At 41.9% G+C, this 19,981-nt stretch overlaps 3 protein-coding genes across 3 annotated transcripts; 1 reads left to right on the forward strand and 2 right to left on the reverse strand.

Annotated features, from left to right (window-relative positions):
* Positions 1–5,850: 5,850 nt before the first annotated feature.
* LOC137283310 (uncharacterized) lies at positions 5,851–7,571 on the reverse strand. Its single transcript, XM_067814763.1, has 2 exons — positions 7,373–7,571; positions 5,851–6,941 (listed from the first exon to the last, which is right to left on the reverse strand). The coding sequence occupies exons 1-2, from the start codon at positions 7,569–7,571 to the stop codon at positions 5,851–5,853; spliced, it is 1,290 nt and encodes a 429-aa protein (XP_067670864.1).
* A 920-nt stretch (positions 7,572–8,491) lies between these two features.
* On the reverse strand, positions 8,492–14,439 carry LOC137284677 (uncharacterized). The gene is made up of 5 exons (XM_067816583.1): positions 14,304–14,439; positions 11,544–11,579; positions 11,165–11,314; positions 9,017–9,168; positions 8,492–8,756 (listed from the first exon to the last, which is right to left on the reverse strand). Exons 1-5 carry the CDS (start codon positions 14,410–14,412, stop codon positions 8,652–8,654), a joined length of 552 nt encoding a protein of 183 aa, XP_067672684.1. The 5' UTR covers positions 14,413–14,439; the 3' UTR covers positions 8,492–8,651.
* Positions 14,440–17,647: 3,208 nt separating this feature from the next.
* Positions 17,648–18,478, forward strand: LOC137283311 (uncharacterized). Its single transcript, XM_067814764.1, has one exon. It carries the CDS (start codon positions 17,648–17,650, stop codon positions 18,476–18,478), a length of 831 nt encoding a protein of 276 aa, XP_067670865.1.
* Positions 18,479–19,981: the final 1,503 nt, after the last annotated feature.

The raw sequence follows: 19,981 nt of genomic DNA on the forward strand, positions 1-19,981 counted from the left end.
CAACCTGGCAACAGCCATACAGATTTTGGTCGATTAGCAGAGCATCAGGTATCACCAAATATTATACTGCCACAGTTACTGATTGCTGTATATATATGGACAAGTTCATGCTAAAAACCAAAGCAGGCACAAGGTTCCTATAACACTGGGCATATTTACAATGGACATCACTACAAATGAAATTACTACTGGTTGTAAGGCATCATCTCAAGCACCACATTTTTCAACCAAGACTGACTTTCTGGGAATAGACATGAAGCACTAGCTATTGTCTGACTGTTTGAATCTGAAAGATTATGAGAGATTATTTGGCAATGTCTGGCACCAATCTTTCATCCCGTAACAAAAGTGAATACCACCTTCAAAACTCTCTTCTGGCTACCTGTACTCTTACAAATCAAATAGTATATAGGTATGAACATCTACACCTGACATAGTGGTCGAGATTCTCTCCTCATGAATGATAAATGATTTCATAAAAAACAAATTATACTGATAGAGAAGGATGAATGATGCTTGATTTGGTACAGTCTAAGTAAACTTAGTCTCCGAGTATTTTGTTACACTCCACCACTGAGTCTAACAAAACCTAGTAGAAGGTCGCGTCAGGTAACCTTTGAGCGATCAATGACCGTCCAACCAAACATGAGACGGTTAAATACATTTAACCAATCAGACAACGGTTACTATTTAGGCATTCGATGGACTTTCAAAATATTCAGGTCACGAACACAGATCTCTCCACAAACAAAACTCCACTAATAACACAATTATTTGACCTGCAGTATATATGCTTTGGGGTTTCTGTTTACATGGTTACCATTAGCTAATATTTCTGCAAGATGACATCCTTGAATATTGCCAAAAACACCATTTTCAGCGACTGTTTATTCACCATTGTCATGGTTGTACGTACGCCGTGTGCATCACCCGGAAGCGAGCGTATGCTAAATAGGATTTGGAATCGTTAGGGTACGAACCATTTCGAGATAAAAAGTTCAAAAGGTATGTGTGAATGTCCACTTCCACAATTTGGTAAGCTGTGTTCTGATTGGTCAATCTCAAAGGTTACCTGACATGATTTCCCATAAGGTTTTGTTAGACTCAGTAGTGGAGTGTAACGAAAAGTAGTGAGGATAAGTTTACTTAGACTGGATTTGGTATATTTTAAGTCAAGGTTATCAAATCACAAAACAGATTCAAGCAGAAACTACCCTGACACAGAAATAGTCAGTATTTGCCACAATCTATGCTGGAAATACAAGGTTAATTTCGGTGCTAGGTTGATTTCATGCACGTCAACCGATTCTCATCACATACTGCACAAAATAAGTTAGGCATAGTATTTTTATGACTGACATTTTATCAGCATGTCAATGAATACATACATCATTATTCATAATTTCAAAATTTACAAATATCCCTCACTACTATAAGTACAGTCAAAAACAGCATGCTTACACTTGGATGTCAACAGAAATATGTTAATATCAAATTTTCTGTTATTTACATTCAGTCGCCCTGCCCCGCTTCTTGTCTAGCCATTACTTTCAAATACTGTAATACTTCAAATAATATATTGATGCAAATTGACATGACTCAATTTTCAGTTTGAAAATAATTTTGCAATATCACATAATGACATGAGTATGACTGATTAGTAATTGGTTCTGAATCAGTGAATTGACTTTCTCACATTGTAGCATAAAGTCTTTTCTAATGAAAATGACCCCTACGATATGCACATAACTCCCATGAAGACAGGAAGTGATGATGACTCCCATATTTAGACCCTACTCCCTGTTCAAGCACAGCATATCCCAAGTTACTAAGTGTCCTATATAAACCAGTTCTTGTGATACACATAGTACATCAACGCACAACCATGACAAAATGTTTAAGTACTTGCCACCACAGAATGGAGACCTGCCTTATGCACGATGAAGGACAGGCTGTGGCATGAGGACCTGACTCTATTTCATATCTTCCAGGCAACATAACACCATCTGTGACATCACATGCTGATGTGTTAACTGCATATTCAGATCGTCATCAAAGTTGTGTATTATAACAAACAATACCAACAGGGAAGTCATGTTTACACAGACAGTGATGCCAGCGTATGTGAATGCTGTGATATATTACCCCGAAGAATTGAAGGCAGCTGATAATGTTGTCCAATACAGTAAGGCGAAGGACGAATCACTTCAAGTCCTTTACAGAGAAGGAACACTTGTGCACAATACTGTTAAAGGACACCAGACTTTAAACTTGACTTCTTCCTCTTTTCGTTGAGTGACTGACAAATATAGCATTCCCAGAAATTATTGAGAATCATGTTGCGTCATGTAACTCATTACGTTTATTAACTTCTGGCGTTTTACTTACATAAACATGTTAAAACATCATCGTTTTACAGTCTCAGTCTTGTTTTAGTACTTTGTTAGACCTCCTCGCACAGGAGGACCACCTCGGCCTTCATATCATCAATATTTCTCAGTCCCTTTTGGTTTATTCTGTTCTTCATGACTCCCCACACATTCTCAATTGGGTTTAGGTCTGGGCTGTAACTGGGCCAGTCTAAAACTTGAACATTTTCGCCCGACAACCACTGTTTTGTGTAGCGCGCAGTGTGTTTTGGGTCATTATCATGCTGGAAAATCCAATCATCTTCATACAATGTTTGTGCTGTCGGAAGAAGGTGACCATTTAGAATGTCAACGTATCTTTCCTTTGTCAAGTTTCCCGTGAAAACACACAATGGCGTCGCTCCGCGAGCCGATATGCCACCCCACATGTGAAACTTCGGGCTATAGGTTTGACAGTATCTTTGGTCCAAATTTTCACACAATTAGGGAAAAGCCAAACAGAACTTTCATCCGAAAAGAAAACATTATCCCAATCTTGATTTTCATGAGCCCGACACCAGTTTAAACGTTTTTCCTTTTGTGCATCTTTCATCAACGGCGAGGGAATTCCACGTTTTTTCACCCAATTAAGTCTCTGTAATTCCTGCCTAACTGTTTCATTGCATACCTGAGGACTTCCTCTGCTAATCATTTCATTTCTGATGTTCTCAACACTTTTCAATTTGCCCCTACTCACAATCTGCCCATGTCTTCGGCGATCCACAATACTGAATTTCCTAGGCCGACCTGCCCCTGCTTTGTGCTCTATCCCGGTTCCTGTTTGAATATTCTTCAAAGTTCTGTATACTGTAGACAGAGGAATACCATGTCTACAAGCTAACACTTTAGCATCAGCCTCACCCCTTTCAAAATCATCTAGAATGAGCTTTCTTTTCTCTCTTGCTGTAAATTCTGCCATGTCAACACAGGAAGCCATCTGCTCAGACAAGGGAGATAACTCTTGATGTAATGAGCTGCCTTCTAAGCCTTCAAGAGTTGTCTCCCTTATTTATTATGCTTAGTGCATAGTGAAAGCCCTTTTTCCAATCTTAGCATCATTAGAAAAAAAACAAAGATTTTCTCAATAATTTCTGGGAACACTGTAGTTGTTTGATCATGTAACATACAATCAGGTGTACAAGTTCCAGTACAGACACTTCTGTGAAACATGATTCAGTGTCTTGTTTATGTACATGGTGTTAAAATATTGTAGTTATCATCCACATTCTACAAGAAAATACTGATATAAAACAACAGTGTGTAAAACACCTCTGATAAATGGAGAAATTCTCACTTGAGAATAGAAACTTGTTAAAATCTAAATATTTTAGATATTTAAATACTTACCTTACCATAGGTCTATAGCATATTATCTCAAATTTCGCTTAGTAGGAGATCTGACAGAGTTGAATTGCTATTCAATCTTGAATGGCTACCTCGAATTCGATGACTGCAATGATACGGAAGTATCTGGATCTCCCCACGGCGCATGCGTGCAGACTCCACGAGAACATCACTTTTACTTCCTGGTCCGAAGAGTCCATAGTAGGGAGGAGCATCCAGCATTGGGAGGGACTAACCGCCCCATGGTAAGGTAAGTATTTAAATATCTAAAATATTTAGATTTTAACAAATTTTTTACTTACTTTACCATAGGTCTATAGCATATGGATGCAACAGACAGGACGGTGGTGCAGGACTCCAGAGGACCGTCAAACGTCTATCATTCCACATATACCTCGGGGCAGCCTGAACACTACTGATTCACAAACACTGTTCTGCCACAACAATCTCTCGGGAAGGTCCACTGGAACCAGAATCAGAGTAGTAAGTCACATACTAACCACCGGAGGGGCACGGTACATTATCTCACGCAAGTACAGGACCCCCATAGACCAAGGTAAGTAAGATTGTACCAATAGGGCGGAAGGACACGTTGCTGTGCAACCACCATTGGTCTGAAAGGCTGCAGCCCCTCCACATCTTCCACGGCCAAGTCCCGCAAGTAATGGCTAGCAAACACTGAAGAGGACCACCAGAAGCATCCAGCTATGATGTCGGCAACTGTACACTTTCTGTGCAGAGCCATTGTTGATGCTAGCGCTTGAATCTCGTGCGGGTTGTTAGACAATGGGTGCGGAAGATTCTGTGCATTGTAAACCACCAGGATGGTCTGCCTCAACCACAACTGTGTTCCTGGTGACTTCCCCTCTATCAGTCATGGAAAAGGCCAGGAACAACCTCTTCCTAGTTCCTGATATATAATCTGAGGTCCTGAACCGGACATAATAACTGCTCTTCCCGATCCTGAGGTCCGATGATGGCAGTAAGAAGGGGGATGGTGAATAACCTGTCTGGTTGACCTGGCAGCTGGTTCTTCGTCGATATCACGATGTTCAGGTCCCACGCAGGCGGCCGGAACTTAACCTTATGGTCCTCCAGCTTGAATGCCTTCTACATAGTAACCAGTTCCGTGATCTGCGAGACCTTCCTATCTCCTCTGACTGCTACCACTGAGTTTAATGCTGACAGGTAAGTCCCAATGGTACTACCCTTGAGTTTCATCAAGCACCGTAAATACTGTAAAAATTCCGGAAGGGATTGGGGTGATGCTACCCACGGGTCCTGCGATTTCTGGGCACAGAACTTCTCAAATGTAGCCCACTCATCATAGAGTGACTGAGTGGAAGCTCGGGCACTGTTCTTCGCCACTTGAGATGAGTACCCCTTGGTCCTTTGCAGATGGTCCAGGCGCATAGATGAAACCGCGCCGGGTCCGGGTGCAGTCGTCCGACTGTGGAGATGGCATAGCAACTGGTCCCACTCTGGAAGCCAGAACGGATCTTTTCCTGCGAGGGCGGTACAGCTCTGGGAACCACGTCCTTGCTGGCCACCAGGGTGCGACCAAAAGCAGACGGATCCTTTCGCCACTACCACTAGTACTAGCACGGCGGAGGGAAGGCATACGCGTCCACTCCCTCCCATGACATCAACAGAGTGTCGACTGCCCAAGCTGCCGGGGCTGGTATCTGAGACAAGTTCACTGGAAGCTGAGTGTTGAACCTCGTGGCAAATAGTTCTATCAGTGGGCGCCTGTGATCCTAACATATGAGCTGAAATATCTCCACTCAGTCGGGGACGGCTTCCCTCAACGGGAAAGCGCATCAGCTAGGACGTTCCTGCAACCTGCTCGAGCTCTGGATGCCGTTTGCGTCTAGAATGCAGGCGGAACATCTGATCCAGCAGGGACTTCGACCTGGTTGTCCCTTGTCTCAATATCAGCCATATGACAGTCACGTTGTCTGAAACAATCAACAGGTTGGAGTAGGGTAGTAGCGGCATCCAGTGGTCTACAGCTAGAACCACTGCCTCCAGCTTGATATTGTTGATGTGCCACCCTGCTTCTACATCAGACCAGAGTCTGATTGTTGATATGTGCACCTCAGCCCTGGAGTGATGCGTCGACAAATAATTTGTGGTCCTGCACAAACTTGGTCAAGCAAACTCCGTTGCAGACTTTCGAGTTAATCGTCCACCACTGCAGGTATTGGTGCAGATGTACCAGAAGCAACAGCTTCGTTGTAACATCGTCTGCCTGTATGTATGGGAGGAGGTACCTCTGTAACGGTCGTAGCATAAGGCGCCCTCTGCGTGTTAAGTCCTGCGCTGATGTCAGTAGGCCCAACAGAGACTGCCACTGCCTGAGAAGCAACAACTCTGACAGTCCGTTCACTACAGAAATCTTCTCCCACCTGCCGAGAGGGAATCGAACATGGTCGTACTGTGTCTGGAACAGGCCCCCAATAAACACCAATTCCTGTGTGGGATGCAGCTGCGATTTTCCCGGTTTATTATCCACCCTAACTGCTCCAGGAGATGGATGCCAAAGTCTGCGTAGCAGCTGAGGTTCGGACTGGTTGAGAAGGCAATCATCTATGTACGGGTCAAACTTTATCTGCCTGAGATGAAGAAACTGACTGATGGGCGTCCTGGTTCCGGTAAATAGCCACAGGGCCGTGGAAATGCCAAACGGCAGGACCCGCCACTGGTAATGTCGACTGTAGAAAACGAACCTCAGAAACTTCTTGTGAGCCGGGCAGATGGGCACGTGCAGATACACATCCGGTAAGTCGAGACTGCACAGCCATGCTCCCAGAACCAACTTGAGGCGTAGCTGTTCCAGAGACACCATCTTGAAGTGAGGAGGCTCCATCAAGTAATGATTGTTGAACGCTGCCATGTTGTGGATCATGCGTAACTTGTCAGAATCCTTCTTGGGAATGAGGAAGATCGGAGAATAGAACCCTCGCGAGTGTGGGTCCAACACTTTCTCGATGGCACACTTCCCTAGTAACATCTCTATGTTGTCTGCCAGCAACTGGCGATGTAACTCTGGATACACCCGTGCTGACGACTGAGACGTCAACAGTGGAGGTTGTCTGACCGGTAGTTTGTAGCCCTTCTTCAGGATTCTGGTAATGTAAGGATCTTCGAGGATGGACCAGTTCCTCCAAAAGATGCCCAATCTCCCGCCTACCAGTGTAGGGGAAAACTGGCATGGCTGGGGGGCGGGAGGTCCCAGTCATGACAGGTACCACCCTCAACATCTTGAATAGGGGCGCTTCCCTTTCACTCTGCCGACAATTTGGCAAAGTCCTCATTCAAGCAGGATATGGCGTCGTCCCATCTTGATCTCTAGTGCTGGTGACAGTAGTGGTGCCTCTAGGTGCTCCATATGCCAATGCATCCAACCCTGGCACCGATCTCACAAAGCGCGGTGCTCCTGCTGATTGACATGCTCCCACAGGCACCGGCGCCGGTAAACGGATGCGCTCCTCTCTCGGCATTGCTGCAAAGTCTGGGACCAATGGTGGAGCACTAGTAGTAGGCGCCGTCAGCTCCTGAGATGCACCTGACGTCATCGAAGGGGTAAGTACTAACAACGATCGTAGAATCCATTGTACCTCCTGGTGCACTAGCCTGGGGCGTCGGCGTCGGCATCAACATTGGCATTGGCAACGGCATCAGTGTCTGCATCAGCGTCGGCTCCACCATCAACAAAGCATCAAATGCTGCCCCAGGCACCTTCAGCGCTGGCTGTAACTCTGGTGTACGAGGCGCCAACAACCTGGATCCTGATGAAGACACAAGCGAACGGGACATCTTATGTAACTTCTTAACCACAGCCAGGAAAATTTTAAACTCTGCATTCGTCAACTCCCTTACTGCACAATGCTGCTCAAGGGTGCACAACACCGTAGCACAATCTGGACACCAGGGGTGAGGATCTTTGCCAGACTTCAGGCCTTAAACACCATGCACAAGTGTCGTGTCTTACACAACTACTGTAACAAAACGAAATATGAACGTGACAATAAGGATAAATGAAGAACACCCTTTACCACGTAATGGACTGCTCCACTCGCACATGCAGCAGCTGCTTTGCAAATGACAAGTGAAATGGATGCCCCTCCGATAGGGACAGCAAAATTATACTAGATACAGCAACATGTGGCAAAAAATGAAACACAAAAGCTTAGATACGGCGGGAGAATTATCAACAGAAAACCAATCCGCCGACAAACAAAAGCGATCTGCGTAAAGTTAAGGAGGCAACGTCGAAAATAGGAGACACACGACAGTGTCTCGTCCAAGGTAGCCGACAAGTGTATGATAACGAATTTATACACTATAACTGACACAAAGGTTGAAAAATATTACCTACCCCAACACCAAGAACCTGTAAAAGGAATCAGTGCAAAAGCGTAGTAAATCAAACTTTAATAGCTGAAATAAAGTAGCAACTCAAACACGTCTAGACAAGATGACACTTGAAGTAAAAGTGTCATGGAGTTTTCATGCATGCGCCATGGGGAGATCCAGAAACTTCCGTATCATTCCAGTTGTTGAATTCAAGGTAGCCATTCAAGATTGAATAGCAGTTCAACTGTCAGATCTCCTACTAAGCTTGAGGCAATATGCTATAGACCTATGGTAAGGTAAGTATACAATATAAAAATATTAATATTTCTTACTCATGCGGAACTGAAATTTTCTAACAACCATTAGAATGCAATGTTCCATATCATGCATGGTCATGGGTGTTGCGTTTGCTACTAGGTGAGTGGAGGTACCTTGAGATCTTCACCTTGTGATGTTAAGGCTATGACCGAGACACCTTCACTTACATGCTTATATTCCATCAATGATGATGCATTATTGGCATGACAGTGGAGAGACGTGTCACAGTTCTTCATGGCTGGCTTCTATCGGCTCTGGAATACGTAGATTGCGTCCTGGTTTGACTCTGAACCTCTGCATCTCTGGATCAAATTCTATATCCAAATCCTGACAACAAAGTAACAAATTCATTAAACTGAAAATCTACATTAATGACCCCTGTAGATGATGGACATTTGGCCACTAATATCAATGACAAATGCAGGAAACTTTCTGAGAAAGGGTTATTTCAAACAGTTAAAAGAGAACTGTTATTAAACAGGTGACCATGTTTAACCATAACCCGTAGTGTGGATATATAGGATTTATTATGGGAAGTGTCAGTAATCTTGGCATTTTCTAGTCAACGTGAGGAAACTAACACTAACCAAATGTCCGGGGAATCTCTTTGTGCCTGATACGCCGACACATGCCGAGGTGAGATCGACACAGACTTGCTGTGACAGGTCAAGATAGGTGGCCATGTACGTGCGACTGTAATGGCTGACGAGGAGAGGCTCTAGGATGTTTTCATGTGTCTCTGAAAGTGCATACAAGTTAGACACTTAACTTTGTCCACAACTGATGAATGTAACAATACCATGCTTAGATATCAAAGAAGCAGTTCGTAGGTAAAGTAATATATCAACATATTCAACAGATATAAATCTCCAGTGTGGTATGACCATGAATCTGTACATGCAAATGGAATCGTGATGTCCATCTTATTACCACAATACTGGTGAAAGTTTGCCATGCTTAAAAGTCACATGCAACATAAAACACAACTTTGCAGATTCTGATACCTTTCCGTATGCACTTAATGAAACAAATCATCAAAAATGCCAATTCAACCTATAAATTTGAAAAAAAAAACGATGGAAAAAAGCCTGCGAAATCGGAGTTCAAATGATTCACTAAATTTCCCCGAGCACTGGGGAAAAACTGGTTTAAACAGCTGTGCTGCGCTGTGCCCATAACACATGCACAGTGATTAGGTTCGCGGAGCTTGAAACAGTATGCATGCCTGGAGTATGGGGTCGTCTAATCTTGGTTGTGTACACAACTAAGTAAATAATCTACTTGTTACATAAAAAAAACTTGTTAATTGTGGTAAGCAGCTTCTGTCACAGAGAAAGCTCAATGTCTAGTTTATTGACACCTACATGTCTGCCTGCCTGTCTGCTAAAGACAATATGAAATACACAGCTTCAATCATTGACGACATGCAATTTGAACACCTATCAGGCCAGACACCATACACAAAATAAATTGATTTATGACTCGTGCACCAGAGTCCTGTCTCTGCCACATTATGTAATTAGGCAGTTGTGATACCATCCTTGATATCTCCAGGGTATATGTTCCAAGTCTCTACTATACCCTGGATGCATCCATGGCTCAGCCCGATAAATGTATTACCTCCCTTGGCTGGCTTTGTATTCAATCAGGTGTCAACACTGGGAAGTTGAGAGAACCAATCACAACTCGCTTTCGCTTTTCAAATTATCTAACCGATTAAACTTGGCAAACCAAACGATACAGAGGTTCTCTGAAAGAGATAGAAGGAGTTTTTGCACATACACATGTATTTTTTTATAAGATTCGGACCTAAAAATATGTCTGTATGATTTCCTCAAAATCTGAGTCGCACTGCGAGCAAACTTTTGCGACCGCTACTTTCTTGACACTGGCAAGCTCGATTATAATGACGGCCTAGCTGATTGGCTATTGTGAGAATGCGAAGTAAGCAAAGGGAGGTAATAAAATTATTGGGTCAACCCGTAGATGCGTTCAGGATAAAGTGGAGACTTATCGGAACGTATCCCCAGGAGATATCGAGGGTGGCGTGATACTTGTACACACAATTTTATGTCTGCGGGTTGCAAGCAAACTACATCCATTTTTCTCGGATGACTGGATCTGACGGAAACTGGTGCAAACTCTTGTCAGTTCCAAGTCCAAGTGCTTTGTATTTGGACAAATGAGAGTTTCCAGCCATGCAGTAGTTCACAATCTCTGCTCAGGTGATTTTTGAATGGACTGCACGCAAATTCTGAGAACATGTATTTACAAAACCCAACATCTCAAAAGGCATTCTATATGGATAACAACTTCTTCAAGTGTATATGATTTGGTTGACAATGGTATATGAATCCATACTGAAATGACGCATCAAGTACAATAAAAGAAGTTGTTATCCATGAAGAATCTTACTTTCTTGTGACTCAAATACTTCTAAACAGCCCATCAAACAGATCATCTTTCTGTACAAACAATGAGCTCTCAGCGTATCAGCAAATGAAGCAGCCAATCGGAAGCCATCGTTACACTTGAGTGCACGCCCATCTGACATGACTGGGTTCGGTCTCCCGAGGGCTTCGTTTTGAGGGAAGTAAGCCCAAGTACAAAATATTGCACTTTGAATCTCGATTGTACACTTATAATTTTGTTTAAGTGATAATTGTGTTTTAATTATATTTGATTTTTTGGTTGCATGTGACCTTTGATAGAATAATACACTGATAAATTCCAACCTGTTAGAAATTTGCAGCCCTTTAAGAGATTGTCAGAAGAAATTTCTGCCCCACTGAAGTGACTCTTGTCACAAACAGCTTCAATAGCCTCTGCAACTTGAATGTCCAGTGTGTCTGATTCAGATCGTACTTTCAACAGTTTATCCAAAGCTGTGAAACAAATTAGAAGGGTGATAACATTCATAAAGAAAAGAATCAAATGAGTGTGCATGGCAATCATCTAGTAAAGGATGACCTAGGTGGAGTTAAAACTTTTAATGGACAAATGTCATAAAGTGTTTTTAAAAATGTGAATGATTTTATAGATGTACATAAAAACTATGTTTCTGATAATTATGCAGTTCCGCTATGACAATATTGCATGAAGAAGATGTCCTACCTTTCACTGTGTATTCACATCCTACACAGTAAATTTCTGAAACAAAAATTAATGGGTTGAAATGGAACAAAAAAGTGACAAAATCATTTCCATGATATCTTACAACACAAGAAGTTTATGCTATACCATGCTATACCATGAATATGTGTTCCTGAATAAATCAGCATCTAATAGTGTCTGATAGGCTGAGTATATCCTGGCCAAACCGTGGCACCCACCACAGACAAGTGATTTGTTCACGTAAAAACACATGATACATGTCAAAAGCGACTATTTCATCTGGTATTATATGCTTATCAATGATTCGGTTATGAGTTTATGAGTGTTCTCCATGTGCCAACCCCGAAAGGTTAACGTGACTATAGCTGGGATTTTCAATGTTGCAACCCAGATTAGGCAACCTTTGAGCAACAGTCACATGAAAACTGGCTACCCCTAGGGACAGTCACATGAAAACAATGGCTACCCCTAGGGATGTCCTGTCCTTAAAGGGGCACTGATGCGGAGCGAATAATGTTTCTCGCCAACGGTCTAATTACGGAACCATACTGCAAATTGGTCAGCGCCCGCTCCTTCGACCGTGACAGACAAAGGAACTGGGCTCCTGTCCATATTAGCAGAATTTCTTCACCCAAAAGAGTCAGGAGGCCGGATGCCCATCATATGCCATTATTTAAAAATATCCATGGTACTCGTTGTCTGATCGTAACAAAATATCCCAGCAGTGTAGTTTTTTTCGGATGCTTGGATGGTATAGTTAGTCGATTTTATCCCATTTCTCTGTTTTAACCTTGCTATTCAATCATGTTACATGAAAATATGATGTCTACAGGCACGTAGCAAGCCATTTGTTTCAGTACGGAAGATTGCAAAGCTTTATATTTAGGTAATTTTGAGTGTTGGTTCAGCTGTGATAGCAACTATCATACGTAAATTTTGGTAGCTATGGTAGCTACAATGGTTTATTATTTATGATAATAAAAACACAGTTGATTTATTTGAATTCGTAAACAATAAACGATGACTTTGCCTTTGGTAGAGAAATCTGAAAATTTTCTTACGTAAATTAAAAACCCTTATTTCACCTATTTACCCAAGTACATAGCAAATGCCTGTATGTATTACTTATGTAACGAAATTCCGTTGGTATCCTCAAAACAGTTTCAGCCCATAAGTGTTTTCAGGCTGCATGCGACACAGAGATTACATCTTCCTTGCTGTAAATTGCGTTTGATGGTGTAGGTGTAAACCTACACGTGTTATTTGTCATCATTCTCTGGATGGTCAATTAATGAATTCATAACAGGTATAATTAGTAGTAACACCACTCAGGTTACTCAACAAAGATTCCCATTTGGCATTTCTCCTGTCTGGAGTAAATACTCATCATTATAAATTAAGGTCTGTAATGGCAAATGTATTGTATGTTATGTAATATGTGCATGTAGGTGATGCAAGAGGGTTTACCAGCTGAGTTACAAAAACAAACATCGATCAAAGGATTAACTGATAACACACTAATTGATTAATTACTTTTGTCTAAAGGTAGTGTGTGTAGATGACTACACCCTGTCGTAAAGTGCGATTGTAAAAACAACATCCTCCCTTCAAAGAATTAACCACCCTTGCGTTGATAGATTGATTGCTCTTTATTGGTTAACTAAATTACTTATAATAGCGGACATCATACAATTAGTTGCCAGGTGTGCTATCTTGGGTGACCAGTGCGAGGTTTATCAGGTTTTCACCAACGAATGACGTGAAACGATGTGTTGCTTTAGACAGTTGTGTAAGACACGCGACACAGAGCAGGATTATTTACCAGCTGCAGATGAATGGAATACGATTTCTTTTACGTGGATATCGATACATTCCTGAACAAGGTAGTAGCCTGACATTGTTGCTATAAAATTAGTCTGTTTTACATTCATTATTTGCATTTTGTTTTAATTTATTTGTTGTAGCATTCAGCAGAATCGATATGACAGAAAACACACACTAGATCGCGTATGTGTGTGAAATAGGATCCACATTGGCAATCTATACAATGTATAAATGTTGCTGTTATGTTAGAAATTTACTACGAGTATAAGCAGACCGTGTGTTCTTTTATTAATTTTCAAAATCATACAAATATGACAATAAACTAATTAGGGTTATGAGACAAAATATAGAGACGTACATTGGCTCCGGTATTTTTCCGTCCTGATAGCTTTTTACCATTTCTACCATTGGCAGATGATTAATCTTCAAAGTGTTTCATTTGTTATCATAACACATTTGTAATGAAGTAAAAATGACTTCACCTCAGTTGATCTGTCTATAATTAAACTATCAGTTGCACATACGGACTGCGCAGCAGAGGTCAAGAACCAGTCACGAATTCTGGGATATCATCCGGGTACTCACTGGAGAAAAACAATAACAAAGGTTTACACCAGTCCACGGAAATTGCTCCGCATCAGTGCCCCTTTAACATCACATGCATGTCATACGTGTTACATATTCTCTCCGTCAAAAGAAAATGGCTTTCACTAGTGTCAGATTGGAATAATTCTCTTGTAAAAAACGGTCTGTTAACATGAGCTTTCAGTACTCGTAGCCAAGGATGAGAGCTGGAAAATTATATACACACACACAACATACACAATTATGTTCACTGAACCGAGACGATGGCCGCATTATTTTCATGTATACAGATATCAATATATGGGCCCCCTTCCCCTTATCGAATAATTGCAATATTGCATCCGTGCGCACCTTTAGGGATGTCCTTTGGCATCGGTGTCTCTTTAGCACCATGCGAAAAGCTTGGGACGCATGTCCAAATGAAGACAGCCCACACATAACTATGAATTGCCATTTTCATTCAATGACTTGATTAGCAGGTTGAAGCGTCTCTTCTCCGGAAGTGTTGTCAGGTGCGCTAAGGGAGATAACTAGAATAGGTGCAAGTCGCTAGAAATACTCTTGATGGAGGTTATGTTCGCTTTTAGTGTGTTTAGTGTAACCTTCTCTATCAGTCAATCATTATTTCAGTACTTAAAAGGCCTCAGACCTGCAGTACATTTGGAGTTCACATGATCAGATAGATGTCATTTATAAATTCCTTTCCGTAACAATGCAATCTCATAGCGAAGTAGATGTACATGGCCGGATTCTGTAATAGTGATGTGCATACCAAAACATAAGTCTCATTAACCTATTCAGACTATGACCTACTTTTCAGCCGATCCGAATTTTCTCGTGTGAAAGTGTAAATCGACACTTCCAACAATTCTAGTTAAACTGAATTTCAATTCCTTGTTTCATAAGAAAATGATATTTATAAATGAATTGTAATTATAAACTTTAAGAACACCGTCTTTCTATACTTTCTGTCGAGGTTCAGGCAGCATATCTTAACTATGGAAATGCAGACTGTCCCTGTTTGATGAGGTCGTAAAATAAGTCACAATGCATCTGGCTCACTGGTTAAACCTGTTAGGTATTTTTTGCGCTTATTCACCGTAGTCCTGTGACGCACAACGAGGTTGATGGAATATCAGTTCCGTCAGAGACCGCCAAACTTTTCTAGCGGCAGAGCCTCGTTTTGAGATTTCATCGAGTTCTAGGTTTCCGTTTGTCAGAGCTCGCTTTACGACAGAGCACACCGTACGACGTGTTTGCTAGGATTAGAAGGAGCTTAGTGTTGCAATATTCACGTGGATAGACTTATCAAATCATACTGATTAATATTTATGCATCCAGTTAGCTGACATAGTTTAAACATTCTGGACTGGCTATCGCACTAAGTTGCGCAATAGGACGGAACCAAGTGAACAGGAAACGAGACTGTTCTCTAGTCAATGTTTTGACATGTAGTATCTGAAGTTCAAGTTCTTACACTTAGATGCTTATAAAAAGTATCGTTTTAGGTAGTTTCTTCGTAGAGTCGTATAAACAGGACAGATAAGAAAAGAGCTCCAGGTAAGTTTTCAAGCAAGTGGGTATTTACTTCTCTGTGTGTATGTATGGGCAATTGCATATATTGAGGAGTAACTAGCATTTTGTGTACTACCACTAGTTAAAAGAATTTAGTACTTTTGCAAGATTTTCTTATTCTTATTGGGTACTTAATCCTTTCAAATATAAAAAATATAAATGCATTTCAATAGACTAAAAGATTTTAGTAATTGCCTTATTGCCAAATATTTGACAGCCATTTAAAAAAACTCAACATGGGAGTCATGTGACTATTAGAGTAAATCCCGGATAGTGGCTACGGCCATTAGCTAAGGCTGTTGTAGACTTTGGGTGCTACGACGAATCATACGCAAGCCAATTCAGTTAATTGAGTAATGTATGCAAGATATTATACACCTACTGGGTTTTGAGTGATTCTGACGCATTTTTTGTACTCCCAGATTTGTAATTAATTGAATAAATGTGATTTTTATTGAGTAAAATACGCAAATACGCACCTTATCTGGAGCTCTGTTAGAAAGAAATGTAGTTCATCCTCAATAGTATTCATATTACATAATTGAGATATTCTGTTTTCTCATTGTATACCTGTATACCTGCCCGTTTCAGTAAATAATTCATGGGAAGAGCAACGGAAACGAGAGGGAGCTACACGGCACTTTCTTACGTTGCAAAATAGTCTTCAAAACACATGTCCGATTTCCACTGATTATAGTATAAGCATTTTATGGATTCCGACCAAGACTGAAAATACGTATCTTTCATTCTCTGTGTAAATGATATGATACAATGTGTGTGTCACTGAACACTGTGATCACACCGCACATGGCCACAACCAGTTTTGTACAGAAACTCTCTAATATCAGTCACTCAATTTCTTTTCACATTTTCGTCATACAATTTCATCATATCATAACCTGGCACATGCAATAATCTTACCCAATACTTCATGGCTTTAATTGAAGAGTATACAAACATAGGGAATCTACCTAATTCTCCGTAGACCATCATATTACATATGCTCGCTTTACCCCTAAGACACTGTGTGCATGCATATAAATGTACTCTTTCAATACTTTTATATTACTGTAGTCCCCATATTTTAGTGTCATATAGAAGTATTGGACTTATCTTCATATCGAATATTGTAAAGAATGTGTTAAAGGACATTTCACCTACAGATGTCATATTTTTACAAACACCGATTAAGATTTTCAAGACTTGTACTGACGCTTGTTTTGTGTGTTTAGACCAGGAAAGGCTATTAGAGACATACAGACCAAGGTACTTATAAACGCAGGCAGTTCGGAGTAGTTGCCCTTTATAATACCATTTTTCTAACTCAGAGTTTTCCACCTTTCTTAAAGACGATAATTTTGGATTTGTCTCCGTTTACACACAATTTATACTGGTCAGAAAATTTGTCTAATTCGTCTATTTGTTTCTGTAAACAGTTAACAGTACTTGAGAATAATGCAATATCATCGGCAGAGTGTAGCAGATATAGTGGTATTATATCTGGGTGTAGTTGGATCCCAATCGTACATGGGTCACATATTTGTAATGTTAATTCATCAATGAAAAACGTAAAAAGGAAAGCCCTTAAAATGCAACTTTGAGTAACTCCTAGTTCACTAATGAAAGGGTCAGATAATTCATGCTTATTCCTTACACACCTTTTAACATTTTTGTATATACTTAACATTTTATTCCTTTTACTACTAAGACCGTGCGACTGTAGAAGCCCCCAGAGTTTATTCCGCTGCGCAGAATCAAAAGCCTTTGCGAAATCAACGAATAGTGCGTAGAACTTTCCACCATACAGCATATATACTAAGCATCAAAAGAAACGTCAGGTTGGTAGTTTCCTTACTGCGACCATAAAACTGAAAACTTAGCAAATGTTGTGATTGTATTTTTTGGTCAGAAAATCAAGCTTTACGTGACAAAACCATTTGTCTCCAAACACAAATTCGAACCCAGGAAAGGTCCACCAAAACGCAGCATGAACATGAAGAGGGTACGGTTTTCTGCATGCAGTGCATGCATCAAATGCTGCACGTGCTTTTCTCTTGATCCAGCCCTATAAAATGCACCCCCAAACTTGGTTGAAATATTAACGTCAAAACGTCAGCAGGATGCCACGTCTTACGTCAGCTCAGAGGAACCAAGCCATAGGACGACTAGAAGCTGGTCACACTGCCAAAGCCGTTGCTAACCACTTCCATGTTAATGTTCGGACCATCTACAGGCTTCAGGAACGCTTCCGGACCACCAACACCACAGACGACCGTCCCCGCACCGGCAGACCAAGGGTCACCACGAGACGTCAAGATCGCCACATTGTGCGACGCCACGTACAGACTCCTTTCCAACAGGCCTCTGAGACAGCACGTCAGACAATTGGGACATATGGGCGACCGCTCAGCACTTCCACTGTACGCCGACGTCTTAGCAGCAGTGACCTTCAGTGCCGCAGACCTTACCGTGGACCAAGGGGGGGGGGGGGGGGGGGGATTGGCCTAAACCAGAGAGTTGGTCCTGTGGTATTCCAGAATCTTGGTCCTGAAAGAGGAGGCGGCATCACAGCAGCGCGTTACATTGACCAAGCCCTCAGACCCCACGTTATACCACATTTTGCTCGTCACCGTAACAACGTGTTTCAGCACGATAATGCCAGAGCCCACACTGCAAGGGCTATACGGGACTTCCTACAGCAGAATGGTGTCAATGTAATGCAGTGGCCAGCCCTAAGTCCCGATTTAAATCCAATTGAACACCTTTGGGACGAAATTCAAAGGCGGTTGAATGACGTCATCCCAAGACCAAACACAGCTGATTTACTGCGTCAAGCCTTCCTAAGAGTGTGGAACCAGGTGCCCATGGCATTCATCAATAGACTTGTGCACTCCATGCCTCGACGTTGTGCTGCGGTCATTGCCTCCCATGGTGGTCACACGAGGTACTGAAGTCAGGACTCTGTTTGGACATTAAACGTTAACGTATTCCAATGAAATGCTGGTTAGTTATTCATCAATGTGTGTAGAAACTGTAAACAAAACCGTTTTTCCATACACTTATTGCATCACATTCTGTAATGAATTGAATAAAGTGCCTGTCAAATTTGGAATATCTACTGACGTTTCTTTTGATGCTTAGTATATTATCTGTTCTTGTAGACCCCCACCCCGCCCCAACAAAGCCCGCTTGACCCTCGTTATGACCCGACCCATCACGTCAGTCCATTTAACTAATCTTTTGTTGATGATATAAGTAAACAACTGACCAAATGCACGAAGTAAGTTATTCCACGGTAGCTAATGGTATCTTTATGATCACTCTTTATATACTCACTCAAAAAAGAAACGCATATATAGTTTTAAGCTATTCTATATCAATAATTTGAATACACAGTATTGTTCGTAATAATGGACACAATTCAATGAAAAGTCTGCACAGGGAACGTTGAATAGAAAAGTCCAATAGGTAGCGCTGAATTCAGTATCCGTTGTGACCCCATGAGCGTCTAGGACTGCGCGACATCGCCTCGGCATGGATCGAATGAGTCTCTGGATCTGATTTTGTGGAATAGCAGTCCACTCTGCCCGTAGAGCTGTGGCAAGTTGTCCGAGAGTCTGCAACTGTGGGCTACGCTGTCGTACACGTCTGTCGAGAACATCCCACAGATGTTCTATTGGGTTCAAGTGTGGTGACCTGGATGGCCATGGCAAAACATTGATGTTCTCATTAGTGAAGAAATCTGTTGTGACACGTGCCGTGTGCGGTCTGGCATTATCCTGTTGAAACAGGATTTCAGCACAGTAGCGTTGAGCGGTCAGATTGCCTTGGACCATCACCAAATCACTTTTTCCAGTGTATTATATGGTTCCCCACACCCACCCACCCACCCACACACCTGCTTCTTGAAGCCTGTTCCTGACAGTCTGAGCAGAAACTCGGCGTAATCCGGGTATGTTCATGGCGGTACTGGTGGCTGTAGTAGTACGATGACGTAAGTCATGTACCCGGATGTACCGATCTTGGGCTCTGTTGGTCACGCTAGGACGTCCGCTACTTGGCCTATCTTTGACGGAGTTCCGTTGCCACCATCTCTTCCAGAGACGATAATTTGTGCTCTGATGGACTCCCATACGGCGGGCGACGATTACTAGTATGTGACTATTAGAGTAAAGCCCGGATGGTGGCTACGACCATTAGCGAATGCTGTTGTAGAGCTTGGGTGCTACGACGAATCATACGCAAGCCAATTCAGAAGAAGAAGTCCTATGGCGATGTTTCGGTTTGTACGGCTTAGTCTCAGCATTTTCATTCACAATGAAAGTGGCGGAAAAGGTGAATGAAGGCGACCTTTTATACCCCAAGCGATGCGATGTGCATCCCACTTTTCACGTGCATTTCATGCACATTTTGCTTTCAGTGACATTACATGCGCAAAAACAAAATCATGCCTT

This window comes from Haliotis asinina, chromosome 5 (assembly GCF_037392515.1).
Source record: "Haliotis asinina isolate JCU_RB_2024 chromosome 5, JCU_Hal_asi_v2, whole genome shotgun sequence".
Classification (NCBI taxonomy): domain Eukaryota; kingdom Metazoa; phylum Mollusca; class Gastropoda; order Lepetellida; family Haliotidae; genus Haliotis; species Haliotis asinina.